This window comes from Nerophis lumbriciformis, linkage group LG13 (assembly GCF_033978685.3).
Source record: "Nerophis lumbriciformis linkage group LG13, RoL_Nlum_v2.1, whole genome shotgun sequence".
In the NCBI taxonomy this organism is placed as follows: Eukaryota; Metazoa; Chordata; class Actinopteri; order Syngnathiformes; family Syngnathidae; genus Nerophis; species Nerophis lumbriciformis.
This window is the reverse complement of record NC_084560.2, coordinates 39,175,625-39,185,420: the sequence shown is the minus strand read 5'-3', so window position 1 is coordinate 39,185,420 and position 9,796 is coordinate 39,175,625. Positions and strand designations below refer to the sequence as shown.

Here is a 9,796-nt window from a genome sequence, read left to right as displayed (position 1 = left end):
AGCAGCATCAAAATAAGGTACTCTTTTTCTGATGTTTTGTTTTACGGTCGTTAACTTCGTTTCACAATTGCATAGTTTAGAAAGCTTTGTTTGTATTAGGGCTGGACGATAAAATTATATCAATATATATCGCGGTAGACACGTAATCGACATAAAAATAAAATGGAATCGATAAAATGTTGGATTGTTTTTTTCTCTGTCGGGGAAAAAAACTGAAATTGCAAAGCAATGTTGGTTGCAGGAACAAAGGCACTCGCTCTCTGGCAACCGAGAAACGCAGGAAGTGATCACTGATCAGTGGGAGTGACGCACTAACATCAAGTAATAGTAGCAACTATCAAGTTTGGTTGAGCCATCTTGATGTTTCGCAGTTGATTATTTGCACAGAGTGAGAAGAGAAACTAAAAATAGGTGTTGCAGACAGCAAAGAAATTCTGGATAAAAAAGGAAAAGTTACCTCGACAATATTGCAGTTTTTTTTTTCTTTTTTCCAACGGACCGTAGTCAGAACACTGTGGTCTGTAAATTATGCAAGGCGCTCGTGCCCACCAAGACCGGTAATATCACACATCTTTTTCATAACATGGTCACTACTGCCTAGTTTCTCTTGTTATATTCTTATTTTTACCGTTATATTTGTATTCTTATTGTTGCTTTTTATTTTTATTCTTATTGTAATATTTTCTATTTTATTTCTATTTATACCCCCATTATTTACTTATCAAATTCGATATCAATTCTGTACACTGCTGCTGGAATTTGAACTTTCCTGAGGGAACTCTCCTGAAGGAATCAATAAAGTACTATCTATCTATCTACCACCTTAGCCGTGCTCAGCCTTTAGATAACAGTTGTAACTTCAAGGCACTAAACCTGCAGAAAAAAGTTCTTCTCAGGTTTCTCTCTTTACATTTTCACACTTTGCAGTATTTTGTTGCACTTTTAAAGCATTTTTTACGTATTCCTTATTTTAAGAGGTCATTGTTAAGTGTTCAACATGATTTTACAAATCAGAAAGTGTTTTCCATGCTTGTCTTGACATTTCCTTACCTTTCTGCCTTGATAGCTGAGGGGGTTATTATAATCAGAGGAGGGCTACTTAAAAAAACAACAAAAACAACTATTTAATATATTTTTGTCCTGGTCATAAAAAATATAAATAATTATCGATCTCGACCGATAAAAAACACTTGTATCATGATACCATTTTCAACTATATCGCCCAGCCCTACTTTGCAGGATTTTATGATGGCCACAGTTAGATCCTGGAACCTATTTTTTTATATTCATTAATTCCCAAGGGAAAATCATATACACAAGAAAAATCTTGGAACAGCTTGTGTTTATAATTATATTTTAAAAGCTTTTGTCGTGTAGCAATAAAAGAGAATGTAATATTTATTTCATACAAATACATGCCTAATACCAAATACCAATTCATGCATGCATGCATCACAAACAATGTGTCACTTGATACCCCCGTTTATGGCTCAGATATCAAATGTGTCTTTTATCTTTCAATAACAAAAGTTTTAAAGAATCACTTTGAAGTCAGAAAGTAAAATACAAAACATGGGTGACGCTTACCTCGGCACAGCTCCCAGGACGATCAGATTGGCTTTCTGCTTATTGTTGCCAATTACGGCGTTCTTCATATCGCTGCAGAGATGAACACAACAGACATTTGTGCGACAACCTTTTTAAATGCATTTGCGTTTGGTTAAATGTGTGTTTTGTTTTGAAGACGCTGCATCATCCGATTTACACAATGCTGTGCGCGCTTGTATTTTTTTCCCCCAACATGAATATATTCACTGTGTTCTGCCAAATGCTATCAAATGGCAAGAAGGCTTGTGGAAAAGTATTGCAGACTGGACACTGTAACAAGAGCTAGCCTCTTCTCTTCCATGGTTAAAAATAAAAAAGAACCAAAGTGGATTCAGTGAGAAGTGTTTTGAAAGAGACCGGCATGTAAACACAGAAGAACAGCAAACGTGTGCTTGTTGTTGATTTTGAAACATCGAGTTGGTTCATGACATGAACTTACATGACTCCCTGCAGAACATTCTGTGGGTCGGGGTCGAACAGGCGGTCCACATAATGGCGACTCGTGGCAGTGACTTCCTACAATACAATAAGAAAAAAACTAATGGTCAAACTGACACATAAAAAAATGTGCTTACCGTAATTATATGCTCGTCACTGTCAAAACGTGCCACATTCTCATTCTATGCATGCACCCACTACAAAACACTCTGAGGAGTCTACAAAGTAGTATCCAGTCTTTGCATTGGATGCATAAGGCAGTGTTTTTCAACCTTTTTTGAGCCAAGGCACATTTTTTGCGTTGAAAAAATGCGGAGGCACACCACCAGCAGAAAACATTAAAAAACAAAACTCAGTTGACAGTAAAAAGTCGTTGTCGCAATTGTTGGATATGACTTTAAAGCATAACCAAGCATGCATCAATATAGCTCTTGTCTCAAAGTAGGTGTACTGTCACGAACTGTCACATCACGCCCTGACTTATTTTTAGTTTTTTGCTGTTTTCCTGTGTGTAGTGTTTTAGTTCTTGTCTTGCACTCCTATTTTGGTGGCTTTTTGTTTTTTGGGGGGGTATTTCCCTGTAGCAGTTTCATGTCTTCTTTTGAGCGATATTTCCCGCATATACTTTGTTTTAGAATATTTCAGTTGTTTTTATCCTTCTTTGTGGGGACATTGTTGATTGTCATGTCATGCGGGCGGTATGGCGTAGTGGGTAGAGCAACCGTGCCAGAACCTGAGGGTTGCAGGTTCGCTCCCCGCCTCTTACCATCCAAAAAATCGCTGCCGTTGTGTCCTTGGGCAGGACACTTCACCCTTGCCCCCGGTGCCACTCACACCGGTGAATGAATGATGAATGATAGGTGGTGGACGGAGGGGCCGTAGGCGCAAATTGGCAGCCACGCTTCCGTCAGTCTACCCCAGGGCAGCTGTGGCTATGAAAGTAGCTTACCACCACCAGGTGTGAATGAATGATGGCTTCTCACTTCTCTGTGAAGCGCTTTGAGTGTCTAGAAAAGCGCTATATAAATCTAAGTCATTATTATTATTATTATTATGTTCGGATGTACATTGTGGACGCCGTCTTTGCTCCACAGTAAGTCTTTGCTGTTGTCCAGCATTCTGTTTTTGTTTACTTTGTAGTCAGTTCAGTTTTAGTCTCGTTATGCATAGCCTTCCCTAAGCTTCAATGCCTTTTCTTAGGGGTACTCCCCTTTTGTTTATTTTTGGTTTAAGCATTAGACACCTTTTTACCTGCACACTGCCTCCCGCTGTTTCCGACATCTACAAAGCAATTAGCTACCGGCTGCCACCTACTGATATGGAAGAGTATTACACGGTTACTCTGCCAAGCTCTAGACCGCACCGACACTCAACAGCAACACATCATTTGCAGACTATAATTACTGGTTTGCAAAATATATTTTTAACCCAAAAAGGTGAAATGAGATCATCTCCCACGGCACACCAGACTGTATCTCACGGCACACTAGTGTGCCACGGCACAGTGGTTGAAAAACACTGGCATAAGGAACACAAATGCTTCCTTTGCACTCCCTTAAAAACTGCAGATTACAAACTGTTTAGGAGTCTATAAAATGGTGAAAATCAATTACGTAAAACCAGATTTATGATCAATAATGTTCACCACAACTTAGTTGTTGTCTTCACGTTTATTGAACTTTTGTACACGCTTTTGGTGCAGGACAAAAAAGGAAAGACACCTGCTTTGAAAGGAACATATTATTGTGTGCAACGTAAACTGTAACTGCCTGAGGCCTTGCCTGGCTTTAAGTACAGTGGTTTACTACATTTTAAAAGGGGTTATTTGCAACATTTACACAAGATGCCTAGAGGGCACTAACTTTCCACTGTATTTCACACTATATCCCGCCCACTTACAGCTTCTATGATGTAACTACGTACTGTACGTATATAACACATGCAAGCGCATTAGCTTTGGGTGTTGTTAGCTAACGTTAGCTCTCATTGAACTATCATAACAACTTCAGATTTTTAGTTGCTTCTATTAGACTGTTTTTGTATGTGTGCACGCACTCCCTGCGCGTACATGTGGACCAGACAGGGTGAGAGATCGCTGTTAAAACCAATCAATTTCTTTGAAACGGTAAAATATCTTGTTACTAGAGATGTCCGATAATGCCTTTTTTTGCCGATATTCCGATATTGTCCAACTCTTAATTACCGATTCCGATATCAACCTATACTGATACATACAGTGGTGGAATGAACACATTATTATGCCTAATTTTGTTGTGATGCCCCGCTGGATGCATTAAACAATGTAACAAGGTTTTCCAAAATAAATCAACTCAAGTTATGGAAAAAAATGCCAACATGGCACTGCCATATTTATTATTGAAGTCACAAAGTGCTTCTTTTTTTTTTTAACATGCCTCAAAACAGCAGCTTGGAATTTGGGACATGCTCTCCCTGAGAGAGCATGAGGATGTTGAGGTGGGCGGGGTGGGGGTGGCGGGTAGCGGGGGTGTATATTGTAGCGTCCCGGAAGAGTTAGTGCTGCAAGGGGTTCTGGGTATTTGTTCTGTTGTGTTTATGTTGTGTTACGCTGCGGATGTTCTCCTGATATGTGTTTGTTATTCTTGTTTGGTGTGGGTTCACAGTGTGGCGCATATTTGTAACAGTGTTAAAGTTGTTTATACGGCCACCCTCAGTGTGACCTGTATGGCTGTTGACCAAGTATGCTTTGCATTCATTTGTGTGTTTGAAAAGCCGTAGATATTATGTGATTGGGGTGGCACGCAAAGGCAGTGCCTTTAAGGTTTATTGGCGCTCTGTATTTTCCCTACGTCCGTGTACACAGCGATGTTTTAAAAAGACATACATTTTACTTTTTGAAACAGATACCGATCATTTTTAAACCGACACCGATAATTTCCGATATTACATTTTAAAGCATTTATTGGCCGATAATATCGGCAGTCCGATATTATCGGACTTCGCTACTTGTTACACAAACTTGATAATTGCGAGAAAAATAGACAATTGTAGAACAAATGAGTTTCTGTTAAACCACTAACGGAAACATACTGTAAGTACGATTGTATTTTTGCCTCACTACTGTGAGAATCCTGCATGTGACTTCGGCATTTAGGAGTGGGACTATCCAGGCCTAGCTGCAATGCACTCAAACAACCTCCAGGTAGCATCTGTGAGCAGATAATACTGTATCATCCCTTTCAAACATATCAGGTCAGTTGTGCATTCTTCACTCACGCTTTAAGTGAAGGATGAAGCAAAATTACAGCCTTACTGTTAGCCAGCTGTTGTTCTTGACATATTTTTTGTTTTGAAAAATGTAACTGTGAGCAAGATGCAAATAGTGTATTTGAGTTAGCTATCCATCAATCCATCCATTTTCTACTGCTTGTCCCTCTTGGGGTTGCGGGGATTGCTGGAGCCTATCCCAGCTGCACTCGGGCGGAAGGTGGAGTACACTCTGGACAAGTCGCCACCTCATCGCAGGGCCTTAGTTAGATATTTGCATTATTATTTTTAAGAGGGGTTCATTGTATGGAGGTTAATTTGTGTATTTAACGAAAGCTCTTTTTTTTTGCGTTACAATTTTGTGAACTGAATTTTTTTTTTTTTACATCAAATTATGCTGACAATTTCATTGAAATAAAATGTGTTAGCAAATGCATGGGTATAACATATAGTGTTAAACAATTTAGTGTAAAAAGTGTAGAAAAATTTGCTGCTTCAAAAAGCAAGACCAACTTCCTGTAAATTAGGATTAAAGCAATTGATCCTGTCTCAGAACAAGCCAATGAGGTGTCAAGTGACATAGGTCTTGCAAAAAAGCATAAAAAGGCAGTTACCTAGGCATAATACAAGAGAATAAACATTTCAATGCAGCCTGTTGGATATGTTGAAACTACATAAATGATTCCATTGTATTCTTATACACTGAATTTTTAAACACACATTTTGCTACCATCTTTTTCAATGAAATTGTCAGCATAAGTTGATGTTAAAAAAAAGATCTTCTCTGAATTCAGTGTCAAAAAAAAACTTTTGTAATAGACAAATTATCCTCGTTTTAGAAGTTTTTAGAGACAATTTCCCTACTCTTGTTTAAAGTTTTGGGGTAATTTTAGGCCCAGATGTGTTGATACAAGGTAGCACGGTGGTACAGGGGTCATTGCGTGTGCCTCACAATACGAAGGTCCTGAGTTCAATCCCAGGCTCGGGATCTTTCTGTGTGGAGTTTGCATGTTCTACCCGTGACTGCGTGGGTTCCCTCCGGGTACTCCGGCTTCCTCCCACCTCCAAAGACATGCACCTGGGGATAGGTTGATTGGCAACACTAAATTGGCCCTAGTGTGTGAATGTGAGTGTGAATGTTGTCTGTCTGTGTTGGCGACTTGAGCGCATTTAATTATTTTATTTTTTTTACGTACTGCTTGTCCTCTGTGTATTTAATTTATATTTGTATGTCTCATGACGGGCAGCACGGTGGAGGTGGGGTTAGTGTGTCTGCCTCACAATACGAAGGTCCTGGGTTCAATCCCGGGCTCGGGATCTTTCTGTGTGGAGTTTGCATGTTCTCCCCGTGACTGCGTGGGTTCCCTCCGGGTACTCCGGCTTCCTCCCACCTCCAAAGACATGCACCTGGGGATAGGTTGATTGGCAACACTAAATTGGCCCTAGTGCAGTGGTTCTTAACCTTGTTGGAGGTACCGAACCCCACCAGTTTCATATACGCATTCACCAAACCCTTCTATAGTGAAAAATAAAAAACTTTTTTTTTTTTTTCAAATTCAAGACAAAGTTATATGTTTTTGGTAACACTTTAGTATGGGAAACATATTCTAAGTAACAAAGACTTAATTTAGAGTTATTTGGTCAGGGTTATAATAAGGCCATGCCGAATAAAGCATTAATAAGTACTTAATAATGACTAGTTAAGAGCCAATATGTTACTAATTTGCATGTTAATAAGCAACTAATTAATGGTGAATATGTTCCCCATACTAAAGTGTTACCATGTTTTTTTTCCTGTGCATAAAATGAACCGTGCATGAACATCACCTTGTTCAAACAACAAAACCAACACAATGCATAAACTCACAACAAATTACACACCTGCAAATCAGTCTGACTTCTGTTGTTGCCGTATCCGTAATACGCAGATAGGGAGAAGTTTTTATTTACACGATGAGTCGAGTCTTGACCTCCGATTCACCGAACCCCTTGGGTTCGATCGAACCCAGGTTAAGAACCACTGCCCTAGTGTGTGAATGTGAGTGTGAATGTTGTCTGTCCATCTGTGTTGGCCCTGTGATGAGGTGGCGACTTGTCCAGGGTGTACCCCGCCTTCTGCCCGAATGCAGCTGAGATAGGCTGCAGCACCCCCCACAACCCCGAACGGGACAAGCGGTAGAAAAATGGATGGATGGATGTGTTAATACACTATGTCAAAATGAACACAAACAACAGTATGGTTTTCTTTCCTTCAGTTTAACCTTGTGACTGCAGCGGTGGAAAGAAAGCAAAGGTGGAATATAAAGATAAAATTAGAGATGTCCGATAATGGCTTTTTTGCCGATATTCCGATATTGTCCAACTCTTAATTACCGATTCCGATATCAACCGATACCGATGTATACAGTCGTGGAATAAACACATTATAATGCCTAATTTTGTTGTGATGCCCCGCTGGATGCATTAAACAATGTAACAAGGTTTTCCAAAATAAATCAACTCAAGTTATGGAAAAAAATGCCAACATGGCACTGCCATATTTATTATTGAAGTCACAAAGTGCTTTTTTTTTTTTTTTACAGGACGGCGTGGCGAAGTTGGTAGAGTGGCCATGCCAGCAATCGGAGGGTTGCTGGTTATTGGGGTTCAATCCCCACCTTCTACCATCCTAGTTACGTCCGTTGTGTCCTTGGGCAAGACACTTCACCCTTGCTCCTGATGGCTGCTGGTTAGTGCCTTGCATGGCAGCTCCCGCCATCAGTGTGTGAATGGGTGAATGTGGAAATACTGTCAAAGCGCTCTGAGTACCTTGAAGGTAGAAAAGCGCTATACAAGTATAACCCATTTATCATTTATCATTTTAACATGCCTCAAAACAGCAGCTTGGAATTTTGGATATGCTCCCCCTGAGAGAGCATGAGGAGGTTGAGGTGGGCGGGGGCAGTGGGGGTGCATATTGTAGCGTCCCGGAAGAGTTAGTGCTGTAAGGGGTTCTGGGCGTTTGTTATGTTGTGTTACGGTGCGGATGTTCTCCCGAATTGTGTTTGTCATTCTTGTTTGGTGTGGGTTCACAGTGTGGCGCATATTTGTAACAGTGTTAAAGTTGTTTAGACGGCCACCCTCAGTGTGACCTGTATGGCTATTGATCAAGAATGCTTTGCATTCACTTGTGTGTGTGAAAAGCCGTAGGTATTATGAGACTGGGTCGGCACGCAAAGGCAGTGCCTTAAAGGTTTATTGGCGCTCTACGTCCGTGTACACAGCGGCGTTGTAAAAAGTCATACATTTTACTTTTTGAAACCGATACCGATCATTTCCGATATTACATTTTAAAGCATTTATCGGCCGATAATATTGGCAGTCCGATATTACCGGACATCCCTAAATAAAACAACAAAAGCAGGTAAAACGGCTCCCCTGCACTCGGGCGGGTTAATAGAAGCTGTGCTAGATTGTCCCCCTGCAGCTGCATGTGACAACACTATCAAAGTTGTGTGTTTGTCAGTGACAGCAGAATCTTCACGGTGTCACCCAGTAATGTCGTTGCAAGTAAGCATCATGACAGTCCATAGAAAATACATATTAATGTGGTCATTCCGATTGTAGCTTTGGCCGTTCATTCATGATTACAGCAAATGACTAACTCAGCTGCGGCTAACGGCTAGCTAGCGTAAGACGAGCACCTGCCACCGGCTTTCGCTTCACGTCACATTCATAGCTGACTTCAACATTCGTGCAGAAATTGTGGAAAATTAGCGGAATCAATGTGCGTATTTAAGAAATGTGCAAGCAACGGTTGGATTTTTCTTAGAATAAACATTTGTGACAACTCGTAGCGGTTAGCCGCTATCCTATTCCGGGTGACACTTGACAGCTCTGTCGTCGGCTCGGTTAGACTCGCCGAACGAGCCGAAGGGGCGAGTAGACGTAGCCATCGCCGTTGTGTGTCGTGTTCGCGAACATCCCCGCCTGTCCGTGCGAGCGGTGTGCTTGAAACGAGTACTCACTTTGAGGTAAGCACCCACAGGAGGCGGACCGCTTAGCATGGATGCTAACATGAGGACACAAGCGGTTGCTCTAGTTTGACGACTCCGGACTTGTGTCGACTTGTTGGTGGTAAGCAGTCATAACAAGAACGGGGGCACAGTGGAACTACAAACTACCAATGTAATACGTAAGAGTGGCACTCACAGACAGCACACTGATGCGGAGAGGGGCCTCCAACAAGCACGCCATCTCTCGTCCCCCGATGGAGCGCCCCAATCGGCGCAACACTTTGCAGACACTCCGCCCCCCAGAACAGCTTTAAGCGGCTTTTTCTTTCTTCTTTTTTTTAAAAGAAAATTTTGCTGAATAAAGCAAATCTAAGGTTTAGTTTTTAATTAGTTTTAAAAACGTGTGCACTATGTCGCTGCGTGCATGAATGTAATTACGAGGCTTCAAAGTAACACTGCTAACTTAGCGTGTTGCCTGACAGGCAGTCGTGTGAACGTGACGTACGGTG

At 41.1% G+C, this 9,796-nt stretch overlaps 2 protein-coding genes across 6 annotated transcripts in view; one reads left to right on the top strand and one right to left on the bottom strand.

Annotated features, from left to right (window-relative positions):
• armc8 (armadillo repeat containing 8) overlaps positions 1–9,793 on the bottom strand; it is a 27,186-nt gene extending 17,393 nt beyond the window's left edge. The window contains exons 1-3 of one of the 2 annotated variants that reach the window (XM_061970820.2): positions 9,484–9,793; positions 2,048–2,124; positions 1,588–1,659 (exon numbers count right to left, since the gene is read on the bottom strand). In XM_061970820.2, coding sequence (XP_061826804.1) covers positions 1,588–1,659; positions 2,048–2,124; positions 9,484–9,528 — 194 coding nt within the window. In that variant the 5' untranslated portion in view covers positions 9,529–9,793. Of the gene's footprint in view, positions 1–1,587; positions 1,660–2,047; positions 2,125–9,299; positions 9,422–9,483 lie in introns of those variants that run through there. The other variant, XM_061970819.2, reaches the window with a different exon arrangement.
• The window catches only part of dbr1 (debranching RNA lariats 1), a 42,584-nt gene that overhangs the window by 21,997 nt on the left and 10,791 nt on the right, over positions 1–9,796 (top strand). For 2 of the 4 annotated variants that reach the window (XM_061970823.2, XM_061970825.2), the window contains exon 3: positions 1–17. This exon is cut by the window's left edge and continues 51 nt beyond it. The gene's annotated coding sequence lies outside the window, so the exon portion shown is untranslated. Of the gene's footprint in view, positions 18–9,090; positions 9,409–9,796 lie in introns of those variants that run through there. The other 2 variants (XM_061970826.2, XM_061970824.2) reach the window with 2 other exon arrangements.